The sequence below is a fragment of the Tinamus guttatus genome, unplaced genomic scaffold (assembly GCF_059628265.1).
Source record: "Tinamus guttatus ecotype Peru unplaced genomic scaffold, ASM5962826v1 Tinamus_guttatus_pri_ptg000123l, whole genome shotgun sequence".
In the NCBI taxonomy this organism is placed as follows: domain Eukaryota; kingdom Metazoa; phylum Chordata; class Aves; order Tinamiformes; family Tinamidae; genus Tinamus; species Tinamus guttatus.
The window spans coordinates 1,892,643-1,906,250 of NW_028288657.1; the positions used below are offsets into that span (position 1 = coordinate 1,892,643).

At 67.0% G+C, this 13,608-nt stretch overlaps 1 protein-coding gene across 4 annotated transcripts; it reads left to right on the forward strand.

The window, feature by feature from the left end:
• The first annotated feature begins 2,218 nt into the window (after positions 1-2,218).
• FGFR1 (fibroblast growth factor receptor 1) lies at positions 2,219-13,218 on the forward strand. 4 transcript variants are annotated; one of them, XM_088521454.1, is made up of 17 exons: positions 2,219-2,324; positions 4,715-4,978; positions 5,409-5,492; positions 5,586-5,761; positions 6,098-6,221; positions 7,000-7,190; positions 7,490-7,640; positions 9,501-9,703; positions 10,006-10,151; positions 10,221-10,342; positions 10,419-10,529; positions 10,607-10,797; positions 12,305-12,427; positions 12,510-12,580; positions 12,650-12,787; positions 12,865-12,970; positions 13,042-13,218. In XM_088521454.1, the coding sequence occupies exons 1-17, from the start codon at positions 2,234-2,236 to the stop codon at positions 13,216-13,218; spliced, it is 2,469 nt and encodes an 822-aa protein (XP_088377580.1). In that variant the 5' UTR covers positions 2,219-2,233. The 4 variants fall into 4 exon arrangements, with proteins under 4 accessions (XP_088377580.1, XP_088377579.1, XP_088377577.1 ...); XM_088521453.1 differs by lacking the exon at positions 7,490-7,640 and adding an exon at positions 8,207-8,351 and having other exon boundaries at positions 9,501-9,697; XM_088521451.1 differs by lacking the exons at positions 4,715-4,978; positions 7,490-7,640 and adding an exon at positions 8,207-8,351.
• The last annotated feature ends 390 nt before the right edge of the window (positions 13,219-13,608 follow it).

Genomic DNA, 13,608 nt, shown 5'->3' on the forward strand with positions numbered 1-13,608 from the left:
CAGAGGCCGCTGGGTTTATGTAACGCGCCAGCCCGCTGCGGCCACGAGCTGCGGATCCATTCGTAACGCGTTCAGGTTACACGGAGCGGCGCCCGGGCCGACGGGCCGCTTCCCTTCTCCGCCTGCATCGCCGCGCCGTGTCCGGGGCTCCTCCTGGCTGGCCCAAGTGCTCCCGCTCATTCAACCGGCTGCCCAGGAAGCCCTTCATCTTCCTGGGAAAGGGGCGAGGGAAAGCGGGATTTGCTTTACGGAGCAGAGGGCTCGGCAGCGGGATGCAGGGACCCTGCAGCCATTTTCCATCCGTCCAGCAGTCCCTCCCTCCATCCCTGCAGTGGCTGCCGTGCCCCTCCTGCCTCTCCTTGTGGTGTCCAAGGATTAAAATAAAGCGGGATGGTGCCGGGATGGAGGCAGGAATGTGGCTCCTTGTGGCTTGGTCTTTCCCGCAGGACGGCTGCGTCCCGGGGTATCCCGCACCAGCCGGAGCGCTCAGTGCCCGGCGGAGCTTTGGGGCACAAGTTGTGCAGGGCTCAAATCCAGGCTTGATGACAGGAATCCCGGGATCTGAGGCTGCTGCTGAGCCGTGAGGCCTTGGAGCCTTGGAGCAGGCACCACAGAAGGGTTAAGCCGCAGGTACGCGGCACGGGTGGATATTTATTTTTCCAAGCATGCGTCTGCTTTAGGCATTACATTTTTCCCCTATAGCTGCCTTTGCAGCCCTGTTTGCTCTTCCTTTCGGCAAACACCCAGTCCCAGCGCGAGCTCCGGCTGCCGCCTGCACGGGCCCTTCCCCGCAAGCAAGCGCGCAGGGCGGGCTGCTCGCCCCGCGCAGGGCTCGCTCCCTTTCATCTCCGCTTTGAAGCGCGGATCTCCATATGGGTGACAGATGCAAGGACTTGGGGACCCGCTGGGCCCCGGGCCTCACGCGGTGCCCCACTCCCCGCTCGCTGCAGAAGCCTCCGTGACCTGGGACCGGGCTGGGACTCTTCGCAAGACCGGGATGCGCGTGTGGAGCGCATGGGATGGGGGACACCAGCGTGCGCTCCCGGGTGGCTCTGTGAGTGTCATTGCAGGAGGGTCTCAGGGGAGCAATTCCCCCCCAAAATGCCAACCTTTCCCTGCAAGTTTCCTCCTCCCATGGGGAGCAAGGCCATGGGCGCTCCCAGCTCTGCCGAGCGCCGGCACATGCGGATGGTGCCGGCGCTTGGCGTCCGGACACTCTCTCCCCGCCATCCATAGGCTGAGTGATCCCGGCAGCCAGCGGGGCATCTCCCAAGCTCTCCCGCGCGTGTGGGCGATCCTCCGGGAATGGCCTCCGGGAAGGGGCACAGGTTTCCTCGCCCCGGGGCACGGCGGCGCGTGCGACACCCGACTCAGCGATGAGTCGCGGGGCACTTAGTCACCGCGATTACTCACGGGCCCCGCACGCTGCGCGCAGATGCCGCGCGAGGCGGAAACGCGCTCGGCCTCGGCAGGTTGGGACCGCGGGGAGGGCGCCCTCCCGTCCCCCCCTTTCCTCGGAGCATCTGCCGGGAGCCTGCAGATGTGTCGCGGAAGGGGGGGAGCGCGGCCGTCCCCGTCCCCCCGCGCGGAGCAGCTGGCCGGGCCGCCGGCGCGGGCCGCGCTTTGGCTCCCGGCGCTCCCATGGAGCGTGTCTTGGCAGCGCTTCCCGCTCGGCGCTCGCAGGGGGGGAAGCGAGCGGGGCCGCGCGCGGGGCTCCGGGGCACCCACGGGGCGGGAGCCGTCCCCGGGACAGCGCGCGGCGACCGTGCGCCCTTCCCGCTGCCCTTCCCGGGGAATCGCACGGCTGCGGCTTCCCGTTCGGAGCAGCCAAACGGGCTCCGGTGGCCGTGGCCTCTCCGCTACCTCGGAGCTTTTGTCCGGGAAGAGGGAAATGGCTTCCCGGGCGGGAAGCTGCCCCGCTTCCCCGCAGCGCCCGGCGCGGCCGCGCGCCCGCGGAAGCCCGGGGGAATCTCCCCACGCAGCCGCTCCGAAAACAGCTGTCGGTGCAAAGCGATCTTGCAGCACATGTCGGGAGGCTCCGGAGCGCGCTAACCCCTTCGGCACCGCGGGGCGCTCGGCGCGCGCGGGGACGGCGACGCCGCGCGGACGCTGCCCTCACTCTCCTTCCCACCCGCAGGTCGGAGGGGCCCGGAGCAGCGCCCCGGCCAGCGCGGGGCCCCCATGGAGCTGCCAGCGCGCGGCCCAGTCGCCCAGCAGTAGCCGCGCAGGTGGGATGTGGACCTGGAGGCGCCTCGTGCTTTGGGCTGTGCTGGTCACAGCCGCGCTCTCGGCGGCCCGCCCGGCCCCCACGCTGCCCGAGCAAGGTAAGACGCGGCCCCCCGTGCAGGATTGGGGCCGCGCGCGCGGGGACGCGTGCGCGGGGTATCTCTGAGCGCGGCGGTGAGTATTCGCGGTGCCGTGAATCGGCGGGGAGGATTGCAACGAAACGCAGCACCTCCTGTTTGGAGAAGGGAAGGAGCCGCCGTGTTCCTTGGAAGTGGATACGGAGCATCCCGCGGGCAGCGAGCTGGGCCCTTGCCAGCCTCCTGGGCTCCCCAGGGCTGCCCAATTAGCGGGAACAAAATGTTCCCAGTGCGGCGGGCGCAGCCAGGCGGGATGGACGGAGCCGGGCCCCGGCTGTGCCGACGTTGCGCTCCCCGTTCACGGGCCTTCGGTTTCCCGTGAGCTCCGGTGCCGGCGCGAGCAAATCCGATGTTAATGGGCACTTGCTGCACTTTATAGTTACCTAAATTTGGAGGTGGGAAAAAAACGCAGCTGAGGGTTGAAGCCAAAACGTTCCCGGCGCCGCCGGCCGCTCTCCCGCACAAAGGCGGCTTTGTCTGCGGCTCGGCAGCAACCTGCAGGGATCCCACAGGAATCCGCCCGGGATTCTCCCCCTCTCCCGGACGGTTCTGCCCTCTCCGGAGCCGGGGTTTTTCCTGGCTGCTCCGTGCAGCCGCGCTCAGGGCCGAGGACGGGGCACCGAAGTGGCCCAACTTCCAGCGTCACGTGCCAGCTCGGAGCAAGGAGCCGTCCCCCTCCTCCTCCTCCTCCTCCTGCTCCTCCGCCTGCTCCTGCTCGTCCCCGCGCGCTCGCCGGGCTCTGCTCGCGCGCTGCGAACGTTGCATCCAAACCTCCCGCTGCAGATTGTCCCTGTCACCGGGAATGCTGCTGGGGGGCTCTTTGGAATGTGCTGGTGCCGGGACACCCCCTCCCGCCGCCAAAATTCCCACCCGGCAGCAGCCCTGTGGGCTCCTCGGGAACCGAGGTCGGAGCGAGCCCCTGGGGAAGGGGCTCCGGCAGCTCTGCTCATCCCGCCTGCCCTGTAATTAAATGCTGCTTATTTAATGCTGAGCCAACGAGGAGCCGGAGGCGCTTCCGTGTTGGGAACAGAGGGCGGGCGAGAGGTTGCACGGCCGCGCTCCGCCGGGATGCTGCATCGGGATGCAGCAATGGGACACTGCGGTGGGATTGGCAGCAGGATGCTCCTGTGGGATGCAGCAGCAGGATGCAGCGGCGTGCTGCAACAGCTGGATGCAGTGGTGGGCTGCTGCAGGGAGGCTGCAACAGCTGGATGCAGTGGTGGGTTGTTGCAGCAGGATGCTCCTGCGGGATGCAACAGGGTGTTGTGATGGGAGGCTGCAGCGGGATGCAGCAGCTTGATGCAGGGGTGGGTTGCTGCAGCAGGAGGCTCCTGCGGGATGCAGCAACAGGGTGATGCAGCAGGAAGCACCCTGGGCTGCCGTGTCCCCAACCGGGCCATAGGGACAGAGCAAGGAGACCCCTTTTCCAAAGGGAAAAGCGACCAGGTGGGGCCGGCGCTTCCTGCCGGGATTAGGGGGCTGCCGGTGGTGGCGGCGGCCGGAAATCGCGGCGCAGGGGCCGGCGTTGCTGGGCGACGTGCCGGCCGCGCCGCTCGCCCCTTTGTTCCCGCGCCGCTTTGCCGGCTGCTTTATTGCCCTTCGCGCCGCGCCACCGGGGCTCAATGCGGAGCCGCGGGCCGGCACCATTTGCATGCAAAAATCCCTAAAAAAAAAACCCGGAAAGTGGGAGAGGGGCAGCGTGGAGAGCAGCCGAGAGGAGTCGAGTGCTTGTGCGGTCACCAGGAGAGCCCCGAGATAAGGGGCCTGGAGCTCGCGGCGTCCTTATCGCCCGCCGACCTTGGGAGGGAAGGCGGGAGCGCAGGCTCCGCGTTATCCAGCCGGGACGGACGGACGGACGTGTTGGCGAGCGCGCAGGGCTCGCGGGTGCTCGCGACCCGCCGCTCTCCTGCAGCTCGCCGGCGGCGCGGGGAGCGCGTCCGTATGGGAACGCCGCGGGGAGAGCGGGCTGCGCGGCTCGCGCGGGGGCACAGAGAGGCGCTTTGTGCAGCGCGCGCAAGTGCAGCGCGGCAGCTGCGGCCCCCTCCGGCGCGCGCTGCGCCGGGGCCAGCTGGCACCTGCCGCAGCCTCCCCGCGCGCCGCGGCCCTCCCGATGCCCCCGAACCTGCTTCTCCTCCTCCTCTCGACCCCTCTCGAAAAACGTAACCTCCGCACCGCGCGTTCCTCGGCGGGAAGCCGCGGGCGCATGGCCGGCGCGCAGCTAACGGCGGCCGCTTGCGAGCTCGCGCGCTTGCTCCCCGCTGGCCCCGGCGCCCCCCGCCGCGCATGCAGCCTCCTTAACCTCCCCGCGGCCGCCCCCCGCCTCCCCTCGCTGTCTCTCGCCCCTCTTGCAGCCCTGCCCCAAGCGCACGTCCAAGTGGAGGCTCACTCGGCCCACCCGGGCGACCTGCTGCAGCTGCGCTGCCGCCTGCGCGACGACGTCCAGAGCATCAACTGGGTGCGCGACGGGCTCCAGCTGGCCGAGAACAACCGCACGCGCATAACCGGGGAGGAGGTAGAGGTCAGGGACGCGGTGCCCGAGGACTCGGGGCTCTATGCCTGCATGACCAACAGCCCCTCGGGGAGCGAGACCACCTACTTCTCCGTGAACGTCTCAGGTGCGTAGCGGCCCTGCAGGACGCAACCGGGAGCCTCCGCGCGCTTGCTTGCGCCCCTCCGCACGCCGCGGCCGCGCGCACGAGGCATCCGGAGCGCCGTGGGCTCCCTCGCGCCGCGGAGGCCGGAGCGGGGCCGGCGCTCGCTGCAGGCTGCGTTGCGCCGGGGCCGAGCGCGCGGCGCTGCCCGCGTCCCCCTCCGTCCCGTCCTCGCCGTCCAGCGGGTCCGCGCGGCGCCTTCCTGCTGCAGCCGGGGCACCGCGCGCCAGGCTGGAGCCGCAGGGCACTTTGGCACTCCGGGTGCGCTCGAGGTGCCGACGCTGGGAATGTGGCTCCCGGCACCGTCTTCCTGAGGCCGCAGGCGCCCGGGGACAAACGTCCCTGCCGTCCCCGCGGTGCCGCCGGTGCTGACCCGCCTGTCCCTCCCCTGCAGACGCGCTGCCCTCCGCCGAGGACGATGACGACGAGGACGACTCCTCCTCGGAGGAGAAGGAGGCCGACAACACCAAGCCCAACCGTACGTGAGCCCCGGGGCGGCCCCGTTTCCCACTTCCCCCGTTTCCTGGGGGTGCCGGCGGCCCCGCGCTGACGCCTCGCTCGCGCTCCGCAGAGGCCGTGGCTCCCTACTGGACCTATCCCGAGAAGATGGAGAAGAAGCTGCACGCCGTCCCCGCGGCCAAAACGGTGAAGTTCAAGTGTCCCTCGGGGGGGACGCCCAACCCCACGCTGCGCTGGCTGAAGAACGGCAAGGAGTTCAAGCCCGACCACCGCATCGGGGGCTACAAGGTAGCGTGCCCGGAGCGCGCAGGGTGCCGGGACCGCATCCTGTGCCGTGAGGCTCGGTGCAAGCAGAGCCGGTGCTTTGCACGCTGCTTGCAAGGAGCCGGAGCAAGGAGGAGGAGGAAGGGGCTCTTCAGCCCTAGGGCCGAGCTGCAAACTCGCACGAGCTCCACGCGAGCCTCCCTGTTGCAAAACAACCCCCCGGTCTTGAGTTGCTTCTTGGGTCGCGTTTGCACCGGCTGCGGCTTTGGGGGAGAGGGAGGAGGGCGCCCGCGTGGCTCCCGTGCACGTCCCGAGCGAGCGGCACCCCCGGGGGTGCTCACAGGCTCCGCGTTCCCCCAGGTGCGCTACGCGACCTGGAGCATCATCATGGACTCGGTGGTGCCCTCGGACAAGGGCAACTACACCTGCATCGTGGAGAACAAGTACGGGAGCATCAACCACACCTACCAGCTGGACGTCGTGGGTGAGCGGAGCGCGTGGAGCGCACGGAGCGCACGGAGCGGCCGGGGGGAAGCGCTCCGGGCATCCCAGGAGGGGCAGGAGCGGCTCAGAAAGGTTGGATGCGTCCCAGGAAGAGCAGGAGTGTGCCCAGAAAGGCAGGAGCATCCCAGGAAATGCGGGTGCATCCTGGGAAAGGCAGGAGCATGCCAGGAGTGGCAGGTGCATCCCAGGAGGGGCAGGAGCATCCCGGGAAGGGCCTGTGCATCCCAGGAAATGTAGGTGCATCCTGGGAAAGGCAGGAGCGTGCCAGGAGTGGCAGGTGCATCCCAGGAGGGGCAGGTGCATCCCGGGAAGTGCCGGTGCATCCCAGAAAGGGTATGAGCATCCCAGAAAGGGTAGGAGCATCCCGGAAAGGTTAGGAGCATCCTGGAAAGGGTAGGAGCATCCTGGAAAGATTAGGAGCATCCCGGAAAGGATAGGAGCATCCCGGAAAGGATAGGAGCATCCTGGAAAGGGTAGGAGCATCCTGGAAAGATTAGGAGCATCCCAGAAAGGACAGGAGCATCCCGGAAAGGTTAGGAGCATCCTGGAAAGGGTAGGAGCATCCTGGAAAGATTAGGAGCATCCCAGAAAGGATGGGAGTATCCCGGATAGGGTAGGAGCAGCCCAGGAGGGGCAGTTGCAGCCCGGGCACAGCAGGAGCATCCCGGGCCGGGCGGGCGCGCTCCGGGAAGCGGCTCCCGGGAAGCAGCTCCCGGGAAGGCTGACGGCGGCCCGTGTGTGTCCCCCCGCGGCCGCAGAGCGCTCCCCGCACCGGCCCATCCTGCAGGCCGGGCTGCCGGCCAACAAGACGGTGGCGCTGGGCAGCAACGTGGAGTTCGTGTGCAAGGTGTACAGCGACCCGCAGCCCCACATCCAGTGGCTCAAGCACATCGAGGTCAACGGCAGCAAGATCGGCCCCGACAACCTGCCCTACGTGCAGATCCTCAAGGTAACCCCCCGCCGCGGCTCCCGGCGCCGGACCCTTTCCATATCCCGCTCCGTGGCCCCCCCGGCAGCATCCGCACGGACGGACGTGCTATCCCCCCTGCATCCCCAAGGGGTGCTCCAAGGGGAGGATATTCCCGCGAAGGCTCCCGCTGCGGCTGAGCCTCCGCTCCGCCGGCATTCCCAGCCTCCCCATCCACCAGCATTCCCAGCCGGTGCCATCCCCATCCACCAGCATTCCCAGCCGGCATCGCCCTTCCCGCCCGGCTCGCTGTGACCGCCTGTGTTGTTGGTTTGTTCTAGCACTCGGGGATCAATAGCTCCGATGCGGAGGTGCTGACCCTCCGCAATGTGACGGAGGCCGAGAGCGGGGAGTATGTTTGTAAGGTCGCCAATTATATTGGCGAGGCCACCCAGTCGGCCTGGCTCACCGTCACCAGCCCGCGGGCCACAGGTAACGCCGCCGGGGCCAGCCCCCCGGCCGCAGGCACCACCTCTGGGCTCTCCTGTCTCCGCTGTTATTTCTGGTGCAAAAACAACAGGAAAAAAAAGGGAAAAAGGCAAAAAAAAAGAATAATAGAACACACGAACATGGAAAAATGCTCCACGCGCGGCTGGCTGGGTTTCGCCCCTGTGCTCCCTGTCCTGCTGTGTCCCTCGCAGAGAGGTGGCGGTTGGTGACACCCTCCTGTCTCCGTCCTCGTGTGTCCCCTGCCGGTGCCGAAACCGAGCCGCCCGGGCCTCCCGGGGGCCATTTTTCCATGGCGCCCATTGCCAGCATGTTCCGATGGGCAGGGCCGGTTGGTGGCGGGATGGTGACCGGCCTCTCCGTAGGTGCCGCCCGGATGAGTGGTCATCCGCAGGGTCTCTCTAGCAGGGCTGCACTGGGCTCTGTCCGCTCTGGAGAGCGAGGCCTTCCTCCTCCTCCTCCTCCTCCTCCTCCTCCTCCTCTCTTGCCTGCTGTCCCCGGAGGTCTCACGCGGTCGGCTTGTCCGTTTTTCCTTCCATTTCCCCCTCTAGACGGCTGGCGTTAACACAACCGACAAGGAAATGGAAGTGCTTCACTTAAGGAATGTCTCCTTTGAGGATGCGGGGGAGTATACGTGCTTGGCGGGTAATTCTATTGGGATCTCCCATCACTCTGCATGGTTGACAGTTCTCGAAGGTATATACTCCTCTCCCTGGCCCTTTCCCTCTTTTCCCCCCTATTCCATGGCGTATGCATTGTGGTCCGGGAGAGAGCGCTCCAATGTTGTCCCCGGGGGTCTGTCTGCCCTGAAGCCTAATGAGGGCCTCGCGCGGCGGCGAGTGCCCAGGGTGCGGGAGGAGGGATGCGGCGCTCGTGCTGGGATGTGTCCCCTTGTCCCATGGGCTCTGCGCTGGCTCTCTCCCAGGCCCGGCAATGCATCCCGGGGTGCATCTAACCAGGGTGGCTCTGTCCCCACGCGGTGCTCCCGCCGCCCCGGGGCCCGGCCGCCGCCTCCTCCCGGCCACCTCTTGCCCAGGCGGCAAACGCAAGGGCAGCAAGTTGGGGAAGGGGCCGACGCGATGGCCGCGTGCCCCGTTTGGGGACACGGGAGGAGCTGGCCGTGCCCTGCGGCGCGGGACGGGGTGGACGGTGCTGGGTTGCTCTGCTGCCCTGTCCGGCCTGATAACGCGGCGGCAAAGTTTGAGGGGCAGCCCCAAACTTGGCTGTTATCAGGTGCAGCTCTGCCTGCCGGCTGCTCCGCGCTCGGGCTCCTCTCGCACCTCTCTGACGCTCTGCTCTTCTTGGGAGGGTTGGGATGGGGGGCCCGGGGCTGACGGGCTGCTGCATCCCGTGCTGCGGGAGCCGCTGCATCCCATGCGGGAGAACTGCTGCATCCCAACCTGGGGATCTGCTGCATCCCAACCTGGGGAACTGCTGCATCTCGCGCTGGGGGTGCTCCTGCCTCCCATGCTGGAGAGCTGGTGCATCCCATTCCGCGGGATCTGCTGCATCCCGTGCTGCGGGAGCCGCTGCATCCTGCTGGGGAAGCTGCTGCATCCCATGCTGGGGTGCTCCTGCATCCCGACGCTGGAGCTGCTCCAGCAGCGCTGCCTGAGCTCGCAGCCGGGGTCTTGGCGCTGCTCCGGGGCTGGTGCCGCCTGCGCACGGTAACGCTCCCGACACCGGGACGGCGGCAGCTCCGCACGTGCAGGACGGGTTGGGGACGGGGACGTTGGGGCTGGGGGACCTCCTGTGCAGAGGGGCAGCCGGCCTGGGGACCAGGAGGAGCTGCTGTGTCGCCGTCCCCGCGGCTCGCGGCGCTAACGGCCCCGCGCGTCGCCCCAGCTATCGAAGACGCTCCGGCCATGATGACGTCCCCCCTCTACCTGGAGATCATCATTTACTGCACGGGGGCCTTCCTCATCTCCTGCATGGTGGTCACCGTCATCATCTACAAGATGAAGAGCGGCACCAAGAAGAGCGACTTCAACAGCCAGCTGGCCGTGCACAAGCTGGCCAAGAGCATCCCGCTGCGCAGACAGGTAACAGAAAGTAGAGAGGGGGTTTCTTGCACCTACCAACCCTCCGCTCGGTCGATGGTTTAGGATGGATGGGGAAGACCCTGGGGACACCCTGGGTCTCTGCACAGCTTGGGCCCTGCAGGTTTAAGGTCCCCGGCATGGCCGGGTTTCCCGGATCCTTGTCCCTATCCGAGACACGGATTTGCAGCGCGTCGGTGCCGAGGAGCTCTCAGCGTTAATGCAGATGCGTTAACGAAATGCAATGAAGGGGCTGGTTGGGGGCTGCCCGCGGGCCCCCGGTAACCCACGGCCCCCGCTGCGCGCTGCAGGTCTCGGCCGACTCGAGCTCCTCCATGAACTCGGGCGTGCTGCTCGTGCGGCCCTCGCGCCTCTCCTCCAGCGGCACCCCCATGCTGGCCGGCGTCTCCGAGTACGAGCTGCCCGAGGACCCGCGCTGGGAGCTGCCGCGGGACAGGTGAGGTGGCCGCTGTCCCCGGGGCGCCCTCGGGACGCAGGGGACCACACGGCAGCTCCTCTCCGCCAGGCTCATCCTGGGAAAGCCGCTGGGAGAAGGCTGCTTCGGGCAGGTGGTGCTGGCCGAAGCCATCGGCCTGGACAAGGACAAGCCCAACCGCGTCACCAAAGTGGCCGTGAAGATGCTCAAGGGTGAGTGGCAGCCGGGTACCCACCCTGGGGACTGCAGGTGCCACCGCACGGGTGACCGTTTCCCCCCTCGCTGCAGCCGACGCCACCGAGAAGGACCTGTCCGACCTCATCTCCGAGATGGAGATGATGAAGATGATCGGCAAGCACAAGAACATCATCAACCTGCTGGGAGCGTGCACGCAGGACGGTGAGCGCCGGCGCGCGAGCACGCGGCGGCTCCGCGGCGCCCGGCGGCGGCTTCGGGCTCAGCACCGGTCCCCGCAGGTCCCCTCTACGTCATCGTGGAGTACGCGTCCAAGGGCAACCTGCGCGAGTACCTGCAAGCCCGGCGGCCGCCGGGCATGGAGTACTGCTACAACCCGGCCCGCGTGCCCGAGGAGCAGCTCTCCTTCAAGGACCTCGTGTCCTGCGCCTACCAGGTGGCCCGTGGCATGGAGTACCTGGCCTCCAAGAAGGTGAGCGGCTCTGCGGAGGGGCTGCGCGCGCCCGGGGCGAGCGGGCGGTGAGCGTGGAGCGTGCATGGGGTGTGCATGGGGTGAGCGTGGGGTGAGCATGAGGTGTGCATGGGGTGAGCGTGGAGTGAGCATGGGGTGTGCATGGGGTGTGCATGGGGTGTGCATGGGGTGAGCATTGGGTGTGCATGGAGTGAGCATGGGGTGTGCATGGGGTGTGCGTGGAGTGTGCATGGAGTGTGCATGGAGTGTGCATGGAGTGAGCATTGGGTGTGCATGGGGTGTGCATGGGGTGTGCGTGGAGTGTGCGTGGAGTGTGCATGGGGTGTGCACGGGGTGTGCATGGGGTGAACATGGGGTGTGCATGGAGTGTGCATGGGGTGTGCATGGAACGTGCATGGGGTGTGCATGGAGTGTGCATGGAGTGTGCATGGAACGTGCATGGGGTGTGCATGGGGTGTGCATGGGGTGTGCATGGAGTGTGCATGGGGTGTGCATGGGGTGAGCATGGGGTGTGCATGGAGTGAGCATGGGGTGTGCATGGGGTGAGCATGGGGTGTGCATGGAGTGTGCATGGGGTGTGCATGGAACGTGCATGGGGTGTGCATGGAGTGTGCATGGAGTGTGCATGGAACGTGCATGGGGTGTGCATGGGGTGAGCATGGGGTGAGCATGGGGTGTGCATGGAGTGAGCATGGGGTGTGCATTGGGTGTGCATGGGGTGTGCATTGGGTGTGCATGGGGCGTGCATGGGGTGAGCATTGGGTGTGCATGGGGCGTGCATGGGGTGAGCATGGGGTGTGCATGCAGTGTGCATGGGATGTGCACGGGGTGTGCATGGAGCGTGCATGGGGTGTGCATGGGGTGTGCATTGAGCGTGCATGGAGTGTGCATGGAGTGAGCATGGGGTGAGCATCGACTGTGCACGGGGCGAGCATGGAGCATGTGTAAGGCGAACACAGTGTGAGCATGGGCCATGCATGGGGCGTGCATGGAGTGTGCATGGGCCATGCATGGGGTGTGCATGGAGCATGCATGGAGTGAGCATGGAGCATGCATGGGGTGTGCATGGAGTGTGCATGGGGCATGCATGGGGTCTGCATGGGGCGTGCATGGAGTGAGCATGGGCCATGCATGGGGTGTGCATGGAGCGTGCATGGGGCATGCATGGGGTGAGCATGGAGTATGCATGGGGCATGCAGGAGCGTGCAAGGGGCGTGCACGGAGCTCACATGGAGCATGCAGAGGGTGTGAATGGGGTTTGCCCAGAGCATACACAGGGCATGCATGGAGGGGATATAGGGTGTGCATGGGGCATGCGTAGGGCGTGCATGGGGCATGCAGCACCAGCCCGGGCCAAGTGAGGCCAGGCTGAGCCTTGGGAAGGACTTTGCACCCTTTTCTCCCCTTTGCATGCGGGGAATCGCCCGGGGGCTCCGCTCGCGGATCCGCAGCGGTGACAGCGGGGCGGCCCGTCGGGAGGCGGCTCACGGCCCCGCGCTCCGCTCAGTGCATCCACAGGGACCTGGCGGCCCGGAACGTGCTGGTCACCGAAGACAACGTGATGAAGATCGCTGACTTCGGCCTGGCCCGCGACATCCACCACATCGATTACTACAAGAAGACGACCAACGTGAGTGCCGGGCGCGCGGGACGCTGGCGACGAGCGCGGGCCGCCGCGCGCTCCCGCTGAGCGCGCCTCGCTCGCCCCCCAGGGCCGCTTGCCGGTGAAGTGGATGGCGCCGGAGGCCCTTTTCGACCGCATCTACACGCACCAGAGCGACGTGTGAGTGTGCGGCGCGGCGGGCGGCGCGGGGCCGGCGGCGGCGCGCGGTGACGCGCGCTCTGCTCGCAGGTGGTCCTTCGGCGTGCTGCTCTGGGAGATCTTCACGCTGGGCGGCTCGCCCTACCCCGGCGTGCCCGTCGAGGAGCTCTTCAAGCTGCTCAAGGAAGGGCACCGCATGGACAAGCCCAGCAACTGCACCAACGAGCTGTGAGTGCGGCGGCGAGCGGCGCCGCGCGCGGCCCGCGCACCGCGTCCCCGCAGCATCACCCGCGCCGTCCCCGCAGGTACATGATGATGCGGGACTGCTGGCACGCGGTGCCCTCGCAGAGACCCACCTTCAAGCAGCTCGTGGAGGACCTGGACCGCATCGTGGCCATGACGTCCAACCAGGTGCGCGGCGGGGGGCCCGGCGCGGCGTCCTCCCGCGCGCTCCCCCGGCCTCAACGCGCTCTCCCGTCCAGGAGTACCTGGATCTCTCCGTGCCACTGGACCAGTATTCCCCGGGATTCCCGGATACGCGCAGCTCCACCTGCTCCTCCGGGGAGGACTCGGTCTTCTCGCACGACCCGCTGCCGGATGAGCCCTGCCTGCCCAAGCCGCCGGCCCAGCACGCTCCCGGCGCGCTCCGGCGGCACTGAGGACCCGCGGGCGCGCACGGCGCCGCCGACGCCGCGGCCCCGCTCCGGCCCCGCGCGGCCGCCCGCCGCGGCCCCCACGTTGCTTTTGGGGATCATTCCGCCGGGATATTCCCGCTGGCGGCGGAGGCGGCCGAAGCCCCAGGGCTAAGAACAGGAGTCTCGTGTACATAGCGAAAAATATGTATAAATATGAATATATATTTACATGTCTTTTTAAAAGGGTTGTTACCAGAGATATACCAGTTGGGTAGGAAGGTACTAGTGGCTGGTAGATATCAGTTGCTATATATATATAAAAAAAAAAAGAAAAAAAAAAAGAAAAAAAAGTTCATATATTTTGCTACTTTTGCTGTTTTTATTTTTTTAAATTATGTTCCCAACCTACTTCAG

Bases quoted from the DNA above. Each gene is read 5' to 3' on its own strand.
- FGFR1 (XM_088521454.1), top strand. From the start codon at position 2,234: ATGTGGACCTGGAGGCGCCTCGTGCTTTGGGCTGTGCTGGTCACAGCC. The intron at 7,191-7,489 runs GTAACCCCCCGC...GGTTTGTTCTAG, and splicing joins CCTACGTGCAGATCCTCAAG to CACTCGGGGATCAATAGCTC. The intron at 9,704-10,005 runs GAAAGTAGAGAG...TGCGCGCTGCAG, and splicing joins CGCTGCGCAGACAGGTAACA to GTCTCGGCCGACTCGAGCTC.